At 39.8% G+C, this 26,301-nt stretch overlaps 2 protein-coding genes across 3 annotated transcripts in view; one reads left to right on the plus strand and one right to left on the minus strand.

The window, feature by feature from the left end:
• The window catches only part of PXT1 (peroxisomal testis enriched protein 1), a 61,966-nt gene extending 43,891 nt beyond the window's left edge, over positions 1 to 18,075 (minus strand). The window contains 1 exon segment of the mRNA XM_032339749.1: positions 17,908 to 18,075. Within this exon segment, the coding sequence (XP_032195640.1) occupies positions 17,908 to 17,931 (24 nt within the window). The 5' untranslated portion in view covers positions 17,932 to 18,075.
• A 46-nt stretch (positions 18,076 to 18,121) lies between these two features.
• Positions 18,122 to 26,301, plus strand: part of KCTD20 (potassium channel tetramerization domain containing 20) — a 30,104-nt gene continuing 21,924 nt past the window's right edge. The window contains exons 1-2 of one of the 2 annotated variants that reach the window (XM_032339745.1): positions 18,122 to 18,253; positions 18,560 to 18,676. The gene's annotated coding sequence lies outside the window, so the exon portion shown is untranslated. The remainder of the gene's footprint in view (positions 18,254 to 18,559; positions 18,677 to 26,301) is intronic. The other variant, XM_032339743.1, reaches the window with a different exon arrangement.

Below are 26,301 nucleotides of genomic sequence, written 5' to 3' on the forward strand. Positions count from 1 at the left end.
CAGGGTCCTGGGATCGAGTCCCGCATCGGGCTCTCTGCTTGGCAGGGAGCCTGCTTCCTCCTCTCTCTCTCTCTGCCTGCCTCTCTGCCTACTTGTGATTTCTCTCTGTCAAATAAATAAATAAAATCTTTAAAAAAAAAAAAAAAAAAGAGTCAGATGCTTTAGTAACTGAGCCTCCCAGGCACCCTCTTCTCTAACTGTTCTTAGTCACTCTTCTTTTCCTTCTCTCCAGCTCTAATTTTTCTTCCCATATTTCTCTCCTTTTCTTTTTTCTCCCTTTTCTCTTTAATTCAGCATTGCCTCCCCCCCTTCTTTCTTCTCTCCTCCTTCCATGGGAATTCTACCTCTTAGCCACAATAAATAATTATTTATAATGTTTATTGAAAGTTCATTATTTACAGAAATTCATCCTGTTTTTAGTGTTTGAATAATTTTAAAATGTAAAAATAGATCAATACTTGTGCTTAATTTTTTAAAGTTTTTTTTTTTTTTAAGATTTTATTTATTTATTTATTTGACAGACAGAGATCACAAGCAGGCAGAGAGGCAGGCAGAGAGAGAGAGAGGAGGAAGCAGACTCCCTGTTGGCAGAGAGTCCGATGCGGGGCTCGATCCCAGGACCCTGAGATCATGACCTGAGCCGAAGGCAGAGGCTTTAACCCACTGAGCCACCCAGGCGCCCCTAAAGTTTTTTTTGATGACACATTAACAGCTAAATTAAATTCCTTTTTCATTATGTGTGATGCTTTTTTGACTTTTCGGCGGTTGGTGATTCTAGGTGAAAGTTTCACTACCTCAATTTATGTCTCCAAAGAAAAGGACTGACCTCCAGTGACCTGACCTTTAGGTCAGGAATTTCCAGTGACCTGGAAATTCCACTTATTTGGACAGACAATATTTACCAACATAACCAAGGTCATCTTTAAGAAGCTTTTGGAAACCAGTCCAAATTCCACCTCCTGACACACCTTCTTAAATATATATTTCTACCCAGGTAGAGAATCAGGTTACAGAGTATTCATTATAGGCAAACCCGGAAGGGAAAATAAATTATGACCATGAGCTGATCACTCATCCTCTTTGGATCTTAGATTCCTTCTTAACAACTGAAAAACCTGACACTTATAATTTCTAAGGCCCTTTCCACATTTGGCATTTCATGACTGAATCCCAAACCATGAAATTTCTAAAAGGGAAACATGAAACCCAAGGGGTAGAATTTTCTCAGTAATCCTAGAATTTCAAAGCTAAATTGGTTCCATGGAGTTCACCTAATGTGGCCTAAAATAACTTCATCTCTTTGAGCCTTGATTTCTGTATCTGTAACATGGAACTAATAAACTCTGTCTTGCCAGGCTGCTGGGAGACTTAGAGCTACTATCTACCTACTGGTAAAAAATAAGACAATAGGCGCAAAATGGGATTGCTTCTGCTAAACCCCACATCACCAAATGGAGCCGTAATTACAGGTTTGGCTCTCTCAGGAATGAAATCTTAAACCAGTCAGTCAGGAACCACTGATCAGCACTAGGGAGGTAATCTACCTAACAGACCCCCACCCTCCAAAAACCCACTAAAGGAAAGTAACTTTGCAACAACCAACCTGCTTTTCGTGCCAAGTAATAACTTCTTTGTTCCCGCTCCCTTCTGCCTATAAGTCTTTCATTTTTACAACTCCTCAGAGCTCCTCTGTCTACTAGAAAATAAACTCTTAATTTTTAAACTTATGTATATTTATTGAAGACAAATTGACATACAATATTGTATTAGTTTCCAGTGTACAACACAGTGATTCAATATTTATAGACATTATGAAATGATTACCACAGTAACTCTAGTTACCATCTGTCACCACACAAAGTTGTTATAATATTATTGACTATATTCCCTACCCTCTGTTTCATCTCTGTGTCTTATTTTATAACTGGAAGATTGTACTCTTAATCCCCTTCACCAATTTCATGTGTCCCCTCCTCCCTCCCACAATCTTCAGTTTGTTCTCTGTATCTATGAGTCTGCTTCTGTTTTGTTTTATTGGCTCATCTGTTTCTTAGACTCCACGTATGAGTGAAATCATACAGTATTTGTCTCTCTCTTATTTCACTAAACATAATACTCTCTAGGTCCACCCACATTGTTGCAAATGGCAAGACTTCATTCTTTTTTTATGGCTATAAACTCTTAAAATTTTTAATGTGCCTCGGTTTATCTTTTAACACTACCCGATGGAAGGCAGCCAATAATGGCAGCTATCATTTGATCTAAAACTCCTGACCTAAATTTCTTTTAAGATTTATTTACTTACTTGAGAGAGAGCGAGAACGAATGGAGGGAAGGGTCAGAGTGAGCAGGAGAAGCAAGCTCCCCGATGAGCAGAGAGCCCGATGCGGGACTCAATCCCAGGACTCTGGGATCATGACCTCAGCTAAAGGCAGCCGCTTAAATGACTGAGCCACCCAGGTCCCCTAAAACTCCTTTTAGATGAAAAGAAATAACATATAGAGCTAATGACTGACCCACAGGCAACCAGGCTGATTACAGATGCCTGATCAGCCTTCTCTCATCTGACTCCTTCTCAAAGTCACTTTCTAAGTACAGGTTTCCCCCACTACCTGAAAGTAGAGCGTCCTCATGAAAACCTTTGTAACCCAAAATGGCATAAAGAAGAAGAAATCACCAGTTATTTATGTAGAAAATTTTTTGAACATTCCCAGACCCAAGCAAATAACCTCTCTTAAGCTTTTCTCATACCTTAAGGACACATCTTGCTAACAGATCCACAAAATAAGTTGAGATAAAACACAGGTGTTCAGGTCATGGCACCTTGATGCCGAGATGCTGAGCACAGTTCTGGGGGAGAAAACTTGTGCTCAGGTGTGCGCTGCTTGAACAGTTTCTTGTGAGATAAACACTAAATGCTGTTTTTCTTTTTGCCTTTTTTCTTGTAAAAAATGAAAATCCTCTTTGGATTTCTCTCATTTGGCAAAAACAGTTACTAATGTGGGTCTCTTGTGAAAGTAAAGTAGCATAAGTCAAACTTTCAAAAATCAAGGGGTACTTGATTTTTGCTTTTCGCTATCCTTTCCAAGGCCTGAACATCTACTAATTTTCAGCATCTTAGGGCCTATCAGCATTTACAAGAAGCGAGAGAGAATACCCCAAATTGCTATCTAAACTTGGGGTTAAGTGCCTCAGAAACCAGAAACAAGAAGACAAACTTTTTTAAATTTGTATTTAGATTAAATTAACTAACATATAATATATTATTAGTTTTGTAAGGGCCTATTTAGCCAGAGCAATTCCATCTGGTTTAACAGTGATTTTGTTGTTTATGCAGTAAAACTTAAACTGACCCTATCTCCCTGACCCCCTTCAGAAAACTTACTTAAAAGCAAGTCAGGGAAACCAGTCCCAGGTAACAAAGCCCAAATACAAGGGTGGGTCAGGCCAGGTGGAGACATCCAATCAGTGGGGCGCACATACTGTCCCCCAGCTACCAAGGAGTGTGGGTCCCGCCTTTTGGGCGCCAATTCTGACCAAGGTGATAGGCTAGTTCAAATAGCTACTAGGGTAAATTGTAATTCAATTGGCCACCCGTGTGTGACCTAGCATGACTGTGCAGCTTTCTCTGTGTGCTACAATCTTATTGGCCACCTGTGTGGGGCCAGGCCCAACCCTAGGGCCTTTGCTCTATAAAAAAGTTAGTCTGTAAGGCAGGGAGGGGTCGCCCTCTCCGTAAGAGGCGGCCCTAACTGGTCAGTTTGATTCTCGATGCTTGGCATGAAATAAAGCTTTGCTTGACCTTCACTTTGTATCAGTCTCGCTCCTTTGATTATGGACCTAACAGTTTCTGAGATAGAGGTCAATGGTTCATCAGACTTATATAATACCCAGTGCTGGGCACCTGGGTGGCTCAGTCGGTTGAACATCTGCCTTCAGTTCAGGCCATGATTCCCAGGGACCTGGAATCGAGCCCTACACTGGGATCCCTGCTTAGTTTCTCCCTCTCCCTCTGCCTGCTGTACCCCCTGCCTGTGCTCTCTGTCAAATAAACAAAATCTTTTAAAAAAAATACCCAGTGCTCATTACATCATGTGCCCTCCTTAATGTCCATCATCCAGTTACCCCTTCCTCCTACCCCCACTCCCTCCAGCAACACTGTTTGTTTCCTATGCTTTAGAGTCTCTTATGGTTTGTCTCTCTCTCTGATTTTGTCCTGTTTTATTTTTCCCACTCTTCCCCTATGATCCTGTTTTGTTTCTTAAATCCACATATGAGTGACATCATATGATAATTATCTTTCTCTAATTGACTTATTTCACTTGGCATAATACCCACTAGTTCCATCCACATCGTTGCAAATGGCAAGATTTCAATTTTTTTTATGGCTGAGTAGTATTCCAAAGACAAACTTTCTGAATTGCTCTCTTCAACCTTTGTATATGTTGCTATCATGTGATTTGAAAAGAGTGGTTGGGGGCACCTGACTTACTCAGATGGTACAGCATGTGACCTTTGATCTCAAGGTTGTGAGTTCAAGCCCTACTTTGGACTTACGTCAAAAAAAAAAAAAAAAATCAAGCAGTGGCTAAGGAAGGACTGAGTTAGTAATTTCCCACAATTCCTTCAGCTAAGGGAGGGTGTGCATGTGTGTGGGTATGGGTGGTGTGTGCACATGTATGGCAACCCTTAAAAATAAGAATCTACAAGGACAATTATTTACTACACCATTACAAAACTGCACTAGAAAGCACACATCAGATAGAGAACCAAATGCCCTCTTAAGAAAAGATGTTAAGGGGAGGACTGGGTAACTGGGTGATGGGCATTAAAGAGGGCACTTCATGTAATGAGCACTGGGTATTATATGCAACTGATGAATCACTAAATTCTACCCCTGAAACTAAAAATAGACTATATGTTAACTACATTGAATTTAAATAAAAATTTTAAATTAAAAAAAGATGTTAAATTCTCTTTAAAAGTAATTCAATTGTTACCAATGACTATGGCTAAAAAAAATATTGAAAATATTTTATCATTATAACATGGTTTATTTTCATTCACACTGCATAATGTTAAGGAAAGCAGTATATTTTGATACATAAACTATTTATGGTACATTAACGAGGACCACTTTATGTCACAAAAATAGTCTTTGGGATTTCTTTTTTTTTTTTTTTAAGATTTTATTTATTTGACAGAGAGAGAGACACAGCTAGAGAGGGAACAAAAGTGGGGGAGAGTGGGGGGAGCGGGGAGTGGGAGAAGCAGGCCTCCCACTGAGTAGGCCGCCCCATGTGGGGCTCCATCCCAGGGTCATGACTTGAGGCCATGGCAGCCACCTACCAACTGAGCCACCCAGGAGCCTCTGGGTGTTCCTTTTAAAGATAATATTGGTTCGGATGAAATGTGTATATCTGCCATTAATAGTCAATACTTCAATAAAAAATTGTTTTAAGTAAAAAATAGCATTAATATTAATAGCACCTCGAATTTCTCTAGTGCTTTGAGATTATGAATTTTTGCATACATTTTTTACTATGTTTTCTTCCCCGTAACAAACTCAAGGCAAAGGTAAGTTGGTTATCATGTTACAAATTAGGAAATCCAAGCTTGTGCATGACTTGCTCAGCCAGTAACTGGTGGAATGGCCTCAAACTGAGGTCATCTGGCTCTTCTTCCGATATTTTCTTGCACTACATTGTACTGCCTTATGAATCTGATATCACTTCATGTTTTTGTACTTCCTTTTTCATGTACTTTGTACATTCACAAACACTGATGTGCTTCCAAGTGGGCATGGTAACTCCAAATAAACAAGAACACTTTGAGCTCTTGGTTAGCAAGCAGAAGAGACATTTCTGAATCCACATAGTTCCTATTATTTATCTTACTATCTGTTCATTTTTCTTTTTTCTTTAAGATTTTATTTATTTATTTGAAAGAGAGACAGAGAGCACAAGCAGGGAGAGGAAGAAGCAGACTTCCTGCTGAGCAGGGAGCCTAATGTGGGGCTAGATTCTGGAATTCCAGGATCACCACCTGAGCCAAAGGCCGACATTTGACTGAGCCACCAAGCTGTCTCTGTTCATTTTTCATTATAAAGTTTCCCAAAGAGTGGAGGTGAGGGGCCAGGACACATGCTTTGGTAAATTTGCCATATATCAGTCACTGTGAATGTTTGGGGAAAGGAGGAGGTATGATTTGAACAAGGTGAAAGAATCTCCTGGTTTTCTATGGTGACTCAGTGGTAACTGGAGTCTATTTTGCAAGCCTAAAGCTTATTAGTTCAAACCCTAATTTGAAGAATGTATATTTTGGGGCCTATTTGTTTTCTTTTTCAGATAGAGTTCATTTAAAACTCGTATGAAGTTAAAAAAAAAAACAAAAAACTTCCCAGCGTTCTTAGTATTGGGTTCAAGAATAAGACTTGTGTGTTTATAAACAGAGGCAATGTGTGTTGACAGAACTGGTGCATGGGATTTCGAAGGTCAGTCTGTTTGCAAACTGTAACAGGAGTAATGACAGATAAACATATTATCAGTTTACACTCAGCCTCTGCTGAAGCCTCAGGATAACATATTTCTATATTTTCTGACTCCTCCATTCTGACTCCCAGCAGGACTTCTATTTACAAAGGTTTATTTGATTCTTGAATCTCAAGCAGAGCATTCTATGTCCTTTTAAAAAGTCACAGAATTCTGAGATGAATTGTCCTCACATGTGGGTGGGCAAGGGAGGAAGCTCCTGCCCTTGGCAAAATCTCAATGGGTAAAGTTATAGATCACTCTCCTGACCATTACTGGAATTTAACCATTAATTCTCAAGAAATTGTTCCTTATCTTTCATCATTCCATTCACCTTTTTTCTAACATTCAAAACACACTCTACTACCTACCTGTTCATCACCTTCTAAAAAAAAAAAAAAGACAGTACCTAAACAAAATTCAAAACTGTATTACAATGTGGATTGTCTTTCAAAGGATTCAGGATTTTTTTTAAAGCCTTTTGCTTTTAAAAATAATTTCACCTTAATATTGTTCCAGGAAACCAAACAGATATACATGCAAATAGCTAGATGTGGAGAAAATGCATTTCAGCTCTTGGGTAGGACTGGCCTGTCCCTCCAACTCTTTTTTTTTTTTTTTAATCTTTTTACCATAAAATAAAACACAGAAACAGAAGACACTATAAAGAAAATGTTCGCCTTAATAAATTATTTTAAGGAAAACACCCTTGTAACTAACCATCACCAAGTCAAGAAACAGAATTTGGCTACCTTCCCTTAGAAGCTCCTTCCAAGTAAGTGTCCCTTCTTAATCATTCCCGGCCACCACCATCTTCTAAGTGACCATGATCCTAACCTCTGTAGTATCACCTTCACTTCTTTTTTTCTTTAATGGTTTCTCCACCCAAATGTTCACCCCAGACAGTACAGTCTCTCCCCCAACAATTACGACACACTTAAAAAAAAATTTTTTTATATCTTTTAAGTCATCTTTTTTTTTTTCAACTTTATGGTTTATCTCTTCAAGAACAGAAGGCCTGGGGCGCCTGGGTGGCTCAGTGGGTTAAGCCTCTGCCTTTGGCTCAGGTCATGATCCCGGGGTCCTGGGATCGAGCCTCGCATCAGGCTCTCTGCTCAGCAGGGAGCCTGATTCTTCCTCTCTCTCTCTCTCTCTCTCTGTCTCTCTGTTTACTTGTGATATCTCTCTGTCAAATAAATAAATAAAATCTTTTAAAAAAATAAAAATAAAAAAAATAAAAATAAAATAAAAACATAAAAAAAGAACGGAAGCCCTTTGACTTGTAGAATTTCCCAGTCAGGACTTTGCAGATTTTATGACCCTGGTACAGTTCAACATATTCCTATATTTCCTACAAACTGGCAGCTGGATCTCAAGTCTGATCAGATCTAGCTTCAATCTCTTTAGCAGCATTTTAAGTGGCGGTGTGGTCTTCCCTCAGGAGGTACAGAAGGTCCACCTCCCTTTTTATTATCTTAAGAGCTGCTTAGGCATAATGCCTATATCTATTAATTCACAGGGAATTACAAACCTGGGATAGCCTATCATTTCTCTTTGCTTAATAGTGGAATACTTTAACTAGATTCACTTACCCTTATATCTTATTTGGTTACCCAAATAACCAAACCTAACTTTTATAAGTTCCTTTAGAGGAGAGATCCTATAATCATTATCTACATAATTCTCTTGGGGTCCTATACCTTTTGATTGTGCTACGTTTTTGTTGAATTTGCAGATGAGACATTATAAATGAGACTAAAAGACTCACTGAGTTTGCATGTAAAGCACATTTATACTAACAAGGATCCAGTAGCAAATTCCAGCCACTAGAAACTCAAATTCGTGATCCTTTGGTTGTTTATGTTTTCAAGATCCAGTCTTTGTTTCCAGTTGGTCATTAGCCTTTGTGACGTTCCTGAAGAGATTGTTAACAAAGGTGAACTGATAGAGTAAAGGAAAAAGGATTCTTGTGAATCTATTTTGCAGGGTTCCAGCATGCCCCCAAAAGTCAGGAATTAGTTATTTACATCTATATTTGAGCACAGTTTTGGACTTCCAAATGGAAGTGATGATTCTTTCAAAAAGTCTCATTTTATATGTCTGCAGTAATCTAGAAATCATAAAATCTAGACCATTTAGTTAAAAATGCAAATATGATTACTTTGAGAGTTCAGAAATCTTGGGATTTTTGCGTTGTTTTTACATTTACTACATATGATGTAGAAAGGAAAATTAGTTTCTTTTTTTTTAAGATTTTATTTATTTATTTGACAGAGAGAGATCACAAGTAGATGGAGAGGCAGGCAGAGAGAGAGAGAGAGAGAGGAGGAATCAGGCTCCCTGCTGAGCACAGAGCCCGATGTGGGACTCGATCCCAGGACCCTGAGACCATGACCTGAGCCGAAGGCAGCGGCTTTAACCCACTGAGCCACCCAGGCGCCCGGAAAATTAGTTTCTTATACAATAACTGATACCAGCTATTACTTTAAAAATATTTTCATTCTGGGGCACCTGGGTGGCTGAGTGGGTTAATCCTCTGCCTTCCACTCAGGTCATGATCTCAGGGTCCTGGGGTCATGATCTCAGGGTCCTGGGATCGAGCCCCATATCGGGCTTTCTGTTGAGCCAGGAGCTTGCTTCCCCCTCTCTCTCTGCCTGCTCTCTGCCAACTTGTGATCCCTCTTTTTCTGTCAAATAAATAAATAAAATCTTTTTTAAAAATTTTCATTCTAAGATGGAGTTGTTTGGTATTGACAGCTGAAGGCATTTAAGGTATCTCCTGGAAGTTCTCAGGAGTTCACCTGGAAGCAATAAGGGAGAACTGCCACACACTCAGTGGATGCTGAGCAAAACTTTGGGGTCAGATGATCCAAGTTCTCAACCCGCCAGCACCACTCTGTAGTTTAATGACCTTAGACACTTAACTTGTCTATGTCTTGTTTTCCTCATTTGTGAATCTGAGTAATAAAATCTACCCCCCAGGGTTGTTGAGAAGTTTAAGTGATGTGAAATATTGGAAAAGGCATTTTGCAGTATTTGCTAGTAGTGGACAGCATATTCAAAGAGACTTAACACAGTTAATTGTATGAACTGTATTGCCTTTTGAATTAGCCATCATGGCAATGGAAAATTCCAGGTTTGCCAATCTGACATGAGAAAGGGTTTTAGCTTCAGATAGAAATGCATCTGGGAGGGGAGGAGTCAAGATGGCAGAGAAGTAGCAGGCTGAGGCTACATCAAGTAGCAGGAGATCAGCTAGATAGCTTATCTAAACATTGCAAACACCTACAAATCTAACGGGAGATGGAAGAGAAGAAGAACAGCAATTCTAGAAACAGAAAATCAACCACTTTCTGAAAGGTAGGACTGGTGGAGAAGTGAATCCAAAGCGACGGGAAGATAGACCGCGGGGGGAGGTGCTGGCTCCTGGCGAGCAGCGGAGCAACAGAGCACAAAATTGGGACTTTTAAAAGTCTGTTCCGCTGAAGGACATCGCTCCAGAGGCTAAACCGTGGTGAAATCCTCATGGGGTCAGCGTGGCCCCAGGTCCGCAGGGTCACAGAAGGATTGGGGGTGTCTGAGTGTCGCAGAGCTTGCAGGTATTAGAACAGGGAAGCCAGCTACAGAGACAGAGCCAAGGAGTGAGCTCACAACTCGGGGTTACCTCGAACCAGTCGCAGCCTGGGTGAGCTCGGAGCGTGGCTGGAGGCCAGGAAGACAGGGGTTATTGGGTGCTATTCTCTGAGGGCGCACTGAGGAGTGGGGCCCCAAGCTCTCAGCTCCTCTGGGCTGGAGACTGGGAGGCAGCCATTTTCATTCCCATCCTCCGGAACTCTACGGAAAGCGCTCAGGGAACAAAAGCTCCTGAAAGCAAACCCAAGCGGATTACTCAGCCCGGCCCCTGGTAAGGGTGGTGCAATTCCACCTGGGGCAAAGACACTTGAGAATCACTAGAACAGGCCCCTCCCCCAGAAGATCGACAAGAAATCCAGCCAGGACCAAGTTCACCTACCAAGGAGTGCAGGTTCAATACCAAGGAGAGCAGTGGAATTCCAGAGGAAGAGAAAACAAAGCACTGAACTCATAGCTTTCTCCCCATGATTCATCAGTCTTGCAGTTAATTTAATTTGTTTTTTTGGTTTGTTTGTTTGGTTTGTTTGTGTTTCTTTTTTCAATTTTTTTTTTCTTTTTCTTCTTCTGCTAAATTTTTTTTAACTTTTACCCTTTTCTTTTTTAACGTTTTTTAACTAGTTTTTCTAATATATATATATATATATATTCTTTTTTATATTTTTTTATTCCTTTTCTTTTTTTTAATTTTTTTTTGTACCTCTTTTTATCCCCTTTCTCCCCCACCACGATTTGGGGTCTCTTCTGATTTGGTTAAAGCATATTTTACTGGGGACTTTGCCACCCTTTTAGTATTTTACTTGCTCCTTCATACACTCTTACCTGGACAAAATGACAAGGCAGAAAAATTCACCACAAAAAAAGAACAAGAGGCAGTACCGAAGGATAGAGACCTAATCAATACAGACATTGGTAATATGTCAGATAAAGAGTTCAGAATGACGATTCTCAAGGTTCTAGCTGGCCTCGAAAAAGGCATGGAAGATATTAGAGAAACCCTCTCAGGAGATATAAAAGCCCTTTCTAGAGAAATAAAAGGACTAAAATCTAACGAAGTTGAAATCAAAAAAGCTATTAATGAGGTGCAATCAAAAATGGAGGCTCTCACTGCTATGATAAATGAGGCAGAAGAAAGAATTAGTGATATAGCAGACCAAATGACAGTGAATAAAGAAGCTAAGCAAAAGAGGGACAAACAGGTACTGGACCACAAGGGGAGAATTCGAGAGATAAGTGACACCATAAGACGAAACACATTAGAATAATTGGGATTCCAGAAGAAGAAGAAAGAGAGAGGGGAGCAGAAGGTATATTGGAGAGAATTATTGGAGAGAATTTCCCTAATATGGCAAAGGGAACAAGCATCAAAATTCAGGAGGCGCAACCCCCCTCAAAATCAACAAGAATAGGTCCACACCCCATCACCTAGTAGTAAAATTTACAAGTCTTAGTGACAAAGGGAAAATCCTGAAAGCAGCCCGGGAAAAGAAGTCTGTAACATACAATGGTAAAAATATTAGATTGGCAGCAGACTTATCCACAGAGACCTGGCAGGCCAGAAAGAACTGGCGTGATATATTCAGAGCACTAAACGAGAAAAACATGCAGCCAAGAATATTATATCCAGCTAGGCTATCATTGAAAATAGAAGGAGAAAGATAAAAAGCTTCCAGGACAAACAAAAACTGAAAGAATTTGCAAACACCAAACCAGCTCTACAGGAAATATTGAAAGGGGTCTTCTAAGCAAAGAGAGAGCCTAAAAGTAGTAGATCAGAAAGGAACAGAGACAATATATAGTAACAGTCACCTTACAGGCAATACAATGGCACTAAATTCATATCTCTCAATAGTTACCCTGAATGTTAATGGGCTAAATGCCCCAATCAAAAGACACAGGGTATCAGAATGGATAAAAAAACAAAACCCATCTGTATGTTGCCTACAAGAAACTCATTTCAGACCCGAAGACACCTCCAGATTTAAAGTGAGGGGGTGAAAAAGAATTTACCATGCTAATGGACATCAGAAGAAAGCAGGGGTGGCAATCCTTATATAAGATCAATTAGATTTTAAGCCAAAGACTATAATAAGTGATGAGGAAGGACACTATATCATACTCAAAGGATCTGTCTAACAAGAAGATCTAACAATTTTAAATATCTATGCCCCTAACGTGGGAGCAGCCAACTATATAAACCAATTAATAACAAAATCAAAGAAACACACCAAGAATAATACAATAATAGTAGGGGACTTTAACACTCCCCTCACTGAAATGGACAGATCATCCAAGCAAAAGATCAATGAGGAAATAAAGGCCTTAAATGACACACTGGACCAGATGGACATCCCAGATATATTCAGAACATTTCATCCCAAAGCAACAAAATACACATTCTTCTCTGATGCACATGGAACATTCTCCAGAATAGATCACATCCTGGGTCCTAAATCAGGTCTCAACCGGTATCAAAAGATTGGGATCATTCCCTGCATATTTTCAGACCACAATGCTCTGAAGCTAGAACTCAATCACAAGAGGAAATTTGGAAAGAACCCAAATACATGGAGACTAAACAGCATCCTTCTAAAGAATGAATGGGTCAACTAGGAAATTAAAGAATAATTGAAAAAATTCATGGAAACAAATGATAATAAAAACACAATGGTTCAAATTCTGTGGGACACAGCAAAGGCAGTCCTGAAAGGAAAATATATAGTGGTACAAGCCTTTCTTAAGAAACAAGAAAGGTCTCAGGTACACAACCTAACCCTACACCTAAGGGAGCTGGAGAAAGAACAAGAAAGAAACCCTAAACCCAGCAGGAGAAGAGAAATCATAAAGATCAGAGCAGAAATCAATGAAATAGAAACAAACAAACAAACAAAAATAATAGAACAAATCAACGAAACTAGGAGCTGGTTCTTTGAAAGAATTAATAAGATTGATACACCCGTGGCTAGGGGCCTTTCTTCTCCAAAAGAAAAGAGAAAGGACCCAAATAAATAAAATCATGAATGAAAGAGGAGAGATCACAACTAACACCAAAGTAATACAAACAATTATAAGAACATACTATGAGCAACTCTACGCCAACAAATTTGAAAATCTGGAAGAAATGGATGCATTTCTAAAGACATATAAACTACCACAACTGAGCCAGGAAGAATTAGAAAACCTGAACAGACCCATAACCAGTAAGGAGATTGAAACAGTCATCAAAAATCTCCAAACAAACAAAAGCCCAGGGCCAGATGGCTTCCCAGGGGAATTCTACCAAACGTTTAAAGAAGAACTAATTCCTATTCTCCTGAAACTGTTCCAAAAAATAGAAATGGAAGGAAAACTTCCAAACTCATTTTATGAGGCCAGCATCACCTTGATACCAAAACCAGACAAGGATCCCATCAAAAAAGAGAACTACAGGGGGCGCCTGGGTGCCTCAGTGGGTTAAAGCCTCTGCCTTCAGCTCAGGTCATGATCCCAGGGTCCTGGGATTGAGCCCCACATCGGGCTCTCTGCTCAGCAGGGAGCCTGCTTCCTCCTCTCTCTGCCTGCCTCTTTGCCTACATGTGATCTCTGTCTGTCAAATAAATAAATAAAATCTTAAAAAAAAAAGAGAGAGAGATAGAGAGAACTACAGATCAATATCCTTGATTAACACAGATGCAAAAATTCTCACCAAAATACTAGCCAATAGGATTCAACAGTACATTAAAAGGATTATTCACCACGACCAAGTGGGATTTATTCCAGGGCTGCAAGGTTGGTTCAACATCTGCAAATCAATCAATGTGATACAACACATTAATAAAAGACAGAACAAGAACCATATGATACTCTCAATAGATGCTGAAAAAGCATTTGACAAAGTACAGCATCCCTTCCTGATCAAAACTCTTCAAAGTGTAGGGATAGAGGGCACATACCTCAATATTATCAAAGCCATCTATGAAAAACCCACTGCAAATATCATTCTCAATGGAGAAAAACTGAAAGCTTTTCTGCTAAGATCAGGAACATGGCAGGGATGTCCATTATCACCACTGCTATTCAACATAGTACTAGAAGTCCTAGCCTCAGCAATCAGACAACAAAAGGAAATTAAAGGCATCCAAATCGGCAAAGAAAAAAATCAAACTATCACTCTTCGCAGATGATATGATACTATATGTGGAAAACCCAAAAGACTCCACTCCAAAACTGCTAGAATTTGTACAGGAATTCAGTAAAGTGTCAGGATATAAAATCAATGCACAGAAATCAGCTGCATTTCTCTACACCAACAAGACAGAAGAAAGAGAAATTAAGGAGTCAATCCCATTTACAATTGCACCCAAAACTATAAGATACCTAGGAATAAACCTAACCAAAGAGGCTAAGAATCTATACTCAGAAAACTATAAAGTACTCATGAAAGAAATTGAGGAAGACACAAAGAAATGGAAAAATGTTCCATGCTCCTGGATTGGAAGAACAAATATTGTGAAAATGTCTATGCTACCTAAAGCAATATACATATTTAATGCAATTACTACCAAAATACCATCCATTTTTTTCAAAGAAATGGAACAAATAACCCTAAAATTTATATGGAACCAGAAAAGACCTTGAATACCCAAAGGAAAATTGCGAAAGAAAGCCAAAGTTGGGGCCATCACAATTCCGGACTTCAAGCTCTATTACAAAGCTGTCATCATCAAGACAGCATGGTACTGGCACAAAAACAGACAAATAGATCAATGGAACAGAATAGAGAGCCCAGAAATAGACCCTCATCTCTATGGTCAACTAATCTTCGACAAAGCAGGAAAGAATGTCCAATGGAAAAAAGACAGCCTCTTCAATAAAAGGTGTTGGGAAAATTGGACAGCCACATGCAGAAAAATCAAATTGGACTATTTCCTTACCACACATGAAAATAGACTCAAAATGGATAAAGGACCTCAATGTGAGAAAGGAATCCATCAAAATCCTTGAGGAGAACACAGGCAGCAACCTCTTTGACCTCTTCGACCTCTTCGACCTCAGCAACATCTTCCTAGGAACATCGCCAAAAGCAAGGGAAGCAAGGACCAAAATGAACTATTGGGATTTCATCAAGATCAAAAGCTTTTGCACAGCAAAGGAAACAGTGAACAAAACCAAAAGACAACTGACAGAATGGAAGAAGATATTTGCAAACGACATATCAGATAAAGGGCTAGTGTCCAAAATCTATAAAGAACTTAGTAAACTCAGCACCCAAAGAACAAATAATCCAATCAAGAAATGGGCAGAAGATATGAACAGACATTTCTGCGAAGAAGACATCCAGATGGCCAACAGACACATGAAAAAGTGATCCACATCACTCGGCATCAGGGAAATACAAATCAAAACCACAATGAGATATCACCTCACACCAGTCAGAATGGCTAAAATTAACAAGTCAGGAAATGACAGATGCCGGCTAGGATGTGGAGAAAGGGGAACCCTCCTACACTGTTGGTGGGAATGCAAGCTGGTGCAGCCACTCTGGAAAACAGCATGGAGGTTGCTCAAAATGTTGAAAATAGAACTGCCCTATGACCCAGCAATTGCACTCTGGGTATTTACCCTAAAGATACAAACGTAGTGATCCAAAGGGGCACGTGCACCCGAATGTTTATAGCAGCAATGTCCACAATAGCCAAACTATGGAAAGAACCTAGATGTCCATCAACAGATGAATGGATAAAGAAGAGATGGTATATATACACAATGGAATACTATGCAGCCATCAAAAGAAATGAAATCTTGCCATTTGCGACGACGTGGATGGAACTAGAGGGTATCATGCTTAGCGAAATAAGTCAATCAGAGAAAGACAATTATCATATGATCTCCCTGATATGAGGAAGTGGAGATGCAACATGGGAGCTTAAGGGGGTAGGAGAAGAATGAATGAAACAAGATGGGATTGGGAGGGAGACAAACCATAAATGACTCTTAATCTCACAAAACAAACTGAGGGTTGCTGTGGGGAGGGGGTTTGGGAGAGGGGGATGGGGTTATGGACATTGGGGAGCGTATGTGCTATGGTGAGTGCTGTGAAGTGTGTAAACCTGGTGATTCACAGACCTGTACCCCTGGGGATAAAAATACATTATATGTTTATTTTTAAAAATAAATATTTTTTTAAAAAAAAGAAATGCATCTGGGAGATTCAGGTTTGGAGAGGCATTAATTTACAAATGAATGATAAAAATCAGCATATACCAGTGCTTTCTGTGAATATACATTTCTCATACTTCATCTACTTGTTGTCTACCCCAGTAAGTGCCAGGTCTGATACGCTATTTATGACATGAAAGTAGAGACAAAAATAGAACAATTTAGTCTGAATTCCTAATTAAAAGACACAGTCATTCGCCTGATTGTTTGATCTTTCTGCCAGATTTTTGTGTTACAAATCTGCAGAGAGAAAACTTTCCAGAAAGGAAGGATGTCTTCAAGAACTATCCTGCAGTTCTGGATAGCTCAGTCCGTTGAGTAGATGCCTTCAGCTCAGGTCATGATTCCAGCAGGCTCCTTGCTCAGCAGGGAACCTGCTTCTCTCTCTGCCTACTGCTCCCCCTGCTTGTGGTCCCCCCCCCCACAAAAAAATAAATTCTTAAGAAAACAAAAACAAAAAACAACCTATCCTGTAGGAATATCAAGAAGGTTTTCTTCCTTTCCTTCTTTTCTGCTCTCGGGCATAATACTGTATTTTATAGAAATGGAAATAAAGGCATTAGTTTGAACAATCCTCTACTTTACTTTGTTAAGTTTGGAACTCTACAGTCAAATTATAATGAAAAAATTGTATAGCTTCAGCTTTTAAAATTAAAGGTTTTGACCCTGATAATGCAGTTTTGCCATACACGCTATAGCAACCTCCTAGAATGAGAGTCAAAACAATTTTCTCATATTCCTACCACTTCAACTCTAATCCTAATCTTTGGCCTCAAATTAGTTCCTAGAGACTTTTGTAACCAACAACAAAAAAAAGTTGACTCAGCATTTAAGAAATCATGCTATTAATTTACGTAGTTTTCAACATTTTTTTAAAGATTTTTTTATTTATGAGAGAGTGAGGGAGGAGTAAAGGGAAGATAAGTAGCCTTCCCCCTCAGCGGGGACCGCTACTCCAGCTCTGTCCCAAGAGTGAGATCACAACCTGAGCAGAAACTGAGTCCGATGCTTAACCCACTGAGCCACCCAGCTGCCCCAGTTTTCAGCAATTTTAAAATAAAACTGTTTGCATAGTATGTATAACTTACTTTTAAAAATACAAAAATCCCTAGAAATCAGGACAATAAAGACTGATATTATTTCCTTCATTTATGTTTTCAGCCCTCAAATTATAGGACATTGGCCATACGTTAATATTTTTTGAGTATTGAAAAATTTTACTCGTAACAGCCAATTTTCCAATAATTTGCTTTCGGTTGATTTAAAATTTGCAATTCAACTTTGTTTGCTATATATACCATGTGGTTTCATTAATTCAAAGTTTGAGAAAAATGAGGATTTTTTTTTTCTTCTTTGGTCAGAATGCATACCCAGGATAGGGGCTTCTAAGCAAAACGTGTTTGAGGGACTCCGTCATTCTTACTACATACCCTCTGCCCCAAATGCGTGAAGACAAGGAGGCTCCACAATGTCATTTAAGCATTAACTGTCCTGGGGCTGCGCAAGATTATTTTACAACTCCCGTAGCTACTAACGTTCCGTTTTATACCTTTAATAATTGAAAAGGGGGCATCCGCAGCTGGGAAACCGAATCCACCCTCCCAGTGCAGGTGCGAGCCTGTTGTCCATCAGAAGCCGTGGGCGTGGAGGGAAAGACAGAGGTTACCTACCAACGGCCACCCCAGGCGACGGGCCCGGAGCCTGGCCTTCCCGGCGTGCCCCGCGCGCCGAGGGGACTTTTAATGTGAAGCTCCGGGTGACTCAGCCGCGTGGCCGCGCCGGCCAGGGCGGGGGGCGCGCGCCGCTGCGGCACGGCGGCTTCTCGGGGCGCCGAGTGCGCGCGCCTCCCGGGCGGGTTCGGGCCCCGAGCGCGAGAGCGCGGCGGGGAGCGTCAGGTAAGTGTGGCTCGGGGCCGGTAGGGCGAGTGTGGCGGCGGACAGGGCCCGGGCTTTGCCTTTGTGTCGGGGGGCTTGAGGGCTTGGGGGGGCCGTCTCCTCAGGCTGCGGCTGGGGCGGGTGCCCGCCAGGTCAGGCCGCGGGACTGAAATCATCGCGAGGAAAAATGTCCGCAAGTGGGTTTCGGCGGCCCGTTTTCGTGTTGAGGATAAAGTCTTACAATCCGTGAAAGGGGTGTCGCCTTATATGGAAATCGTAAACGCAGTCGCGGGGACAGCTAAAGAGTAACTTGACTGTTTTCTGCAGGCCTGGGGTGTTTTCATCCCGCCAGCAGGGCGAGGACGGTAGCGCCGAGTGTTTCTTGATAACGCATTTGCAGACGCGGTTTTTTCCTGGCAGCTAATGGGACTCATTAAAAATCAGGTAGTTGGTGGGACTTCCTGCCAAACTGTGTCTGGAGCGGAGAGTGCGTCCTGCTCACTCCCCACCCCTCCTTCTGAGTCTTCCTTCTCTGCCACCCCTAAATTACTGGCTTTCATTAGAAGTTCCGAGTGCAGAGGAGCTGGGCAGAGCCTTAACCGGGGATCTTCTTTTCTTTTGCGTGAAATCCTACTTTTTATAGCAGGCAGTGACTTCAGGTTTACAAGCCTGGTTCTGCACAATCAACACACACACACAACCAAAACAAAAAGAAAACTCCAACCCCCAAACAGAAACCTCTTATATTTTGGAGTTTGTGATTCTTTCTGAAAATATCTGGGTTGGGCCGGTTTATTTTTAAATAAACCAGTGAAGCCAGTGAACAAACATGGTATACAAGGCCGTGGAGGAACTCTTTAACCAGTTCATGAAAATGCATTTTCCAGGCCCTTTCATTGTGCCCCTGTGAACTGTTAGAGGACTAGCTGCAGGTTTTACCTGAGAAATTGAGGGTTTTTTTTTTTAATGGTCCCCAAAGCAAAGTAGCCTAGTCATATGTAATGAATCCAGAGTCAAAAGAACCTCACCTTAGTTCCCTATCCCCATCCCTACCGCATCCCCGCCTCTCATCCCCCACCCCCATTCTGGGACAGTAGTTCTCAAATGTAAATTTGCTCCTTAAAAATGCGAGTACCACTCCCAGAAATTTGATGCTAGAGATCTGTGATGAGTCCCTGAAACTGCCTCTTAAGCAGGCACCCCCATCCTTAGTGTGGTATACCATACTTTGAGAAACACCACCATAAGGTTGGCCTGGGAATCTTGAGAACTGCCCACCTCCCTCATCCCTTTGTTAATTTACTCTCCCCTCCCTTCCAATCAGTCACAAGCCAAGAAACCAGCCTCTCCAGAGGGAAACTTAAGCTAGTGCTTTCTTGGACTCTGACACCAAAGTAGGAAATAACTTTCATACATATTCTGATATTGCCTTGATGAGTTAGAGATAGCCTGTGCCTACTAATCTGTACTTGTTCTTTCTGGGGCTGCTTCTAGCATCCTCATAATTTAAGCAGTGCCATCAGGCCACATCTTGGCATCCCATCTGACTCAGTCCCAGTCTTCCCTTTAAAACCAGGACAGCCAATGGCATGTAATTTCACTTGAGTCCTCAGATTTCATGGTACCTAGCAGTACTGGTAGCATTTATGAGAGCTTTCAGTTCAGGTGAACTCTAATTCAGTCATTAAATACCCCTGTAATGCCTATTTTGTGCAAAGCCTGTAGGAGGCCGCTTTAGCAACAACATTGCAAAGATGGCACAGAGTTGCATTGCTCCCTTGAGCTGGAAATAAGGACTGTGTAACCTCTACTGCTGAAAGCTTTTTCTCTTTCTTAGTTCCTCTTAAATAGATATGTAGGCATGAGGTTAGAGTTAGGCTGTTTGACTTCTGTTTTTGACATCTTTTTTGTCTCATATCTCTTATTAATCTTCTTCTAATTGGTTCACAATTTCCTTCTATAACTCCAGACTTCCTGATTATTGTGTCCTCCTGCCCCTGAGTTGAACATGCCTGCCCCTCTTTGGCTAACTGGAGTAAAAAGTTTAGGAAAGTTGTTGGAATGCTGAGTGACTTCTAGCGGGAAGACCCGGAATCGTGGAAATATGAAGCTTAGAGATACAAGGAAAGCTATTACAAATTTATTTAGTGCAGTCCTCTCATCTTTCAGATAAAGAGATGAGATGGCAGAGGTGAGGACCCCTGGCTCCTAGCCCAGTGTTCTTCCTGCTAAATCTTCTCAAGAAAGATGCTTCTAAAGTGGAAAAGGTTGAAAGAAATTCTGTTATAAGTAGAAGAAGATGGAGAGATTTCCACATGACTACAAAAGCAGTATTTTCTGGAAAAATGGAGATTGAAAGAGAATGTGATGTAACCATATAAATCCTGGAGTAAAGTCCTAAGGACTCTGAAGCTTGAAATAAGTAGTAGAAGTTCAAATAAGAGCAAACAGATGGTTACCTTGTGATCCTGAGAGACATTACAAACTTAATATTTTTTTAAGAATTCAGTAAAGGTTAAGATAAGTATATTGGCGAATTTTTATTAAATATTAGATGTTTGAGCAACGTCCAGAATGTTTTAAAGTTGTAACCATACTTATTGTTATAGAAGTTATTAGATGTTCTATGGGAGACCATATAAAACTGATCTAACTACTAATCTGATTTAATATGTTTTCTTAGGGGAAATAAGATTAATGACATGCATTTCTGGAATGTAGGAAGGAAATAAGTATGGATAAAAAAAGTTTTTGATAATTTTTTTTCTTTTGAGAGGGGGAGAGAGCGTGAGTGCATGCACTGCATACACACACGTGGGGGAGGGGCAAAGGGTGAGGGAGAGCAAGAATCCCAAGCAGGCTGTACGCCCAGTGCAGAGGCCTATGTAGGGCTCAGTCCCTTGACCTTGAGATCATAACCTGAGCCAAAACCAAGAGTTGGACACTTAACCAACTGAGCCACCAAGGTGTCTCAGGAGAACCTTTTGATATTTTTGCTTGGAGTCCTCAAATTAAACATTGTTGGATTCTCCTATTTTCCTTGTATATTCATGAAAGTAGATTAGAAGGGTAAGGGCTTAATAGTTAGACATTATGTGCCAGACACTGTACTAAATGCTTTTACATCCATTGGCTTATTTACCTCCCTTACAGAGCTGAGAATCTAAGATATAAACAGCTTAAGTTTGCCCAAAGTCATACCCCTAATAAGTGGCAGAACCACTATTCAAACTTAAATCTGCCTGCCTCTAAAGCCATTAAGATTTATGCTCAATAGTGCCCTCATTATACTTCATTGGGTGGCAATTCAGAATGTGGGCATTGAAGTCAGTCTTTCCTGGGTTCAAATCCTAGTTCCTTTATTTATTAACTTGGATAAAGTACTCATCAGTTTCTAGGTCTCTGAAATAGAGATTGTCACAGTTACGATCTCAGAGGGTTATTAGGGTCGAGTTAATTCATGTAAAGTACTTAGAACTGCCTGACACAGTAAATTCTCAGGAAATGTTGGCTTTTTTTTTTTTTAAGATATTCTTTTCTTTAGATTCAGATTATTCTTCCTACTGTTAAAATACTAAGACTTTATGATAAAAATAGATATAAACTTTATCTCTGTTCTTACTAAAATGGGGAGCCTTATGAATATTTTGGAAAATACTGGGGTATAGTGCAAAGGTCTGGGACTGGGACTAGAGGGTTTGGTTTTTATTTGTTTCATAGAAAAGTTTGTAAGGATCAGATAAAGTAACAAATACAAATGAAATTAAAATAGTATTTTATATTTGTATAGCATATACAGTTATGAAAATTAGAGGAAAGTTACAGTAAGTTATTGACAAGATTATTAAAGTTTGACCTCCTTAAAATAGCTATTGATTTACAGTTCTATAGGAAGATCACAGTCTATACATAAAACTATGTAAGATTCCTTCTATGTGTTTGTCCTAAATCTCTTTTGGTGGCAGAACCTGAAATTTAATTTTCGCAGTTGTATTTGTATATCATTAAAGTGATTATAGACTTTTAATCACATGTATCATATACTTTCACAGTAACATCGAGATTAGTGGGTTTGTTTTTTTTTAAGATTTTATGTATTTATTTGACAGAGAGAGATCACAAGTAGGCAGAGAGGCAGGCAGAGAGAGAGGGGGAAGCAGGCTCCCTGCTGAGCAGAGAGCCCGACATGGGGCTGGATCCCAGGATCCCAGGATTCCAGGATTCTGAGATCATAACCCAAGCCGAAGGCAGAGGCTCAACCCACTGAACCCCCCAGGTGCCCTGAGATTAGTGTTTTGATTGAACTAAGACTGTAGCTTAAGCAAGTTTACATGTAAAACTGACCATTATAGCTTCTCTCTAATCTTCAAGTCTTGGCTACTTTACTTAGTTGTCTGATGCCTTCAAGCAGTTGTTTTTCTGTTTTATCCATTTTTCTGAAGGATTCCAGGCAATAAGACTAAAATGAAACATGGGTGGGTGTGGGGAGGAAGGCAGACTTCAGCTCAACTCAGAAAGGAGAAATGATTTTCCCCGAGGATTGCTATTCAGTGATTGAGCAAAGCAAGAGACTCTTTATTTTTGGATATTTTTAGGTAGACTGGACTGAACTGGTAGAATTATTTTTGTAGTCCTAGGTAGATTATTGGGATCCAGATTTTTTGAGATTCATGATTGGTAAAATGTGGGGAAGGAAATTGGGAGCGCGTCAAAAGGTTGCCAGTATCTTTGTACATTTAAAAAAAAAAAAAATCTGGCCGTCATTTTCTGCCCTCATTATTTCATAAAAGACATTTAATACCAAAAAAGAATTGAAGGTTTAATTTAGGTATAAAGGACTATCCTTCCCAAGAAAGCATTACATTAACATATACTATAATTTATACTTTAGTTCAAACTTTAATATTTTTGAAATCGTGATGTTTCTTAAAGTCATGTATATATCTAATATGCTAGTACTTCTTTTTCCTGCAAAACTATTAGATTGATGATGTCTCAGTCAATGCTCACTGTCTGAACTGGAGTGATCTGTCTGTGTATGTGTAGATTGCATTGTCCTCATTTCTGCCAAGAATTCAGTGAAAACTTTTGACATTAATTGGTACTGGTCCTTGAACCATCTTTTATAGTGATTTTGGGTTGTCTCCAGAATTTTCAACATGTTCTGTAGCTACTGTACTGATCCATGGGTCTATCCCCTAAGACCTTCAGATCTTTCTTGCTATACATTCACTTAGCTTTTTCCAATAAAATGGCCAACTGTGTTGACTGATACATTTTTAAGTTTTGTAATTGCACTGCCTTGCACTGTTCCTTTTAAGACATTGGTAATAGTATGGCCCTTGGATATTTCCTGGAAGTTTGCCAAAGTAACCTTTTAATTGTATATCTTCATTTAAAGAATTATAAGCTTTTAACAAGAAGAAGAGTGTCCTGGACATTAGGAACCTCACCCTGGAGATTGTATAATATGTTGACTGGCTTTTTCTTAGGAATCTTAAGCTTTTCCTGGTCTGTTATGTGCCCTGAATTGCTCTTAGCTTAAAGGTGTCACTAGTATGACTACAACTAGTTGAATCCAATCAAAAGATAGAAATACTTGTGTGGAAATTACAGAATTTCATCTATACAGTTTTTACTTGATAATGTTGAAAGTTAAAGCAGAGTTAGATAAGATCTTTGAATTCTGGGAAGTTCACACTGTAAAATCAATCCCCATGTGGAGTTAGTTGATTTAGAAGTCCACTCAACTATTTAAACAGAAAAGGTGCTATATATGCCCATTATTGTCACAGTGAGGTTGTATACCCAGGCCCCAGATCTTAGGCTTGGAATTATATCTCCAAACCTGTGCAACTTAGATAGAAATCGGGAAGTAGATGAGACCTATAGGAGAGGTAACACAGCATGATGGTAACAGTAGACAGTGAAGCCAGAAGCCTGGGTTCTAAACCTGGCTCCACTATTTATTAGCTGTGTGACTGTGGGAACGTTCCCAAACCTTCCTCTGTTTCCTCACCTATTAAATGAGGGTTATAATGGCACCTACTTCGTGAAATTTTTTGACTATTAAATGTTTATGGAGCGCCTGGATAGCTCAGTCAGTTAAGCATCTGCCTTTGGCTCAGGTAATGATCCCAAAGTCCTGGGATCAAATCCATGCTTGTTGTTGGGCCCTGCTCAGTGGGGAGCCTGCCTCTGCCCTTCCCCCATTCCCACCTCCACTCACTCTCTCTGTCTCTCTCAAATACATAAAATCTTTTAAAACTAACATCAAGTACTGAGAAGCGTATGTAGCACATGATTCGCGTGAATAAAGTTCATGGCCATCTGTACTTCAAATGTAGGGTTTGTAGCAATTTGACATATTCAACAATCTCAACTGATTCATTTGTGATTCTAATGTAGAATGTGTTCTTGAGTAATTGGGTTTTAGATTTGATTACTCATTTAAGGATGGAAGAAAATGTTGCTGTTTGAAACCTGTTTGAGACTGTTGCAATATTTAAGAACTTGAGATAAACTAGATTCATCAGTTTAACTTTTTAGATTTACCAGAGTTTTTTCATTACTTAAAGATTTACTTGGTAGGCAGTGGAAGTGCTAAAACAAGAAAATAGTATATATGAAGATTGTAGATATAGTTTGAAATATCTGATGGAAATACCAAACTTAGGGTAGTGGCTATAGAGGATTTAATATATTACCATGTTTTATATTTTAAACTGGGTGGTAAGTATAAAAGTTTTTATTATATTATTTAAATTTTTTTGTTTCTAGTACCGTAGTTTTTTTAATTTGATAAATTTGCAAAAGAAACTGAGTAAGGGCAATCTTAGTTATAAATTGAACACAAGGTATTAAGTCTTAACTTAAATCCAAGTAATTATAATATAGTCTTTTTGTGCACAAAACCCATTCTTGGACCTAAGTTATATTGACAAAAAGGTACTGGGGGCAGTAAACTGGGGATGTCAAGTAGAAAAGACAAGAAAATATATCCACGCAATATGAACTTGTCACTACTGTTATTGTGCTTTTATCTGCCAACCTATTAGCATGGCCTCAGCAATTCACTGGGGAGAAGGAAAGAAAAGGGAAGTGGAAACAGAATTCCAGCCTTTCTGTCCTCTTCTCTCCTGCATCTCTTCTCTCATTGTGACTCTCTTCCAACGTAGAAGAAATGAGGAACAGAAGTGGCTCTGCCAACAGACATCTTTGAAATTTTTTTTTAAGATTTTATTTATTTGACAGATCACAAGTAGGCAGGGTTGGGGGGAGCGGAAACAGGCTCCCGACCGAGCAGAGATCCCGATGGGGGTCTCGATCCTAGGACCTGAGATCTATGACCTGAGCCAAAGGCAGAGGCTTAACCCACTGAGCCACCCAGGTGCCCCCATCTTTGAATTTTATGCCTTCCCCAACTTCTGTAGTTTTTTGCCTTACATTCTATTTTGTAGGCTATTAATATAGTTTCACCTTTAACTGGTGATCAAACTTATCCCCTACAGTGGGGTAACCTGGCATTATGTGCCTCTAATATGATGTTTGGAAGGATACAGTTGCCATCTGTCATATTCTTGTTTAGTCACAAGAAAATATTTTACTTATATGGAAATAGATCCAGGATGTTGGAACTGACCTATACTTTTTTAAAATGTCAGTTTCAGGGGTGTCTGGGCAGCTTAGTCATTTGAGCTTTCAGCTCTTCAGTTCAACTCAGGTTGTGATCTCAGGGTTATGCGTCATGAGATCAAGCCCTGTATCCTGGACAGGGCTCCAGCTTCTTTCCCTTTCCCTGTCTGTACTCTCTCTCTTTAAAATAAATATTTTTTTTTAAATGGGGGGAAGGAATATGTAATATTAAAAGATTGAGAATAGCCAAATGCAAGGAATGGGCCTTGATTGGATTATGGATCCCCAAAAAAGGCTATAGAGGAAAATTTGAGGCCAAATTAGTAAATTTGGTTATGGATTATATGTTGAGATTATAGAATTGTTCATTTTCTTAGATGAAATGGTACTGTCGTGTTTTATAGGAGAATGTCGTAATTCTTAGACTATGCATA

This window comes from Mustela erminea, chromosome 4, assembly GCF_009829155.1.
Source record: "Mustela erminea isolate mMusErm1 chromosome 4, mMusErm1.Pri, whole genome shotgun sequence".
Taxonomy (NCBI): Eukaryota; Metazoa; Chordata; class Mammalia; order Carnivora; family Mustelidae; genus Mustela; species Mustela erminea.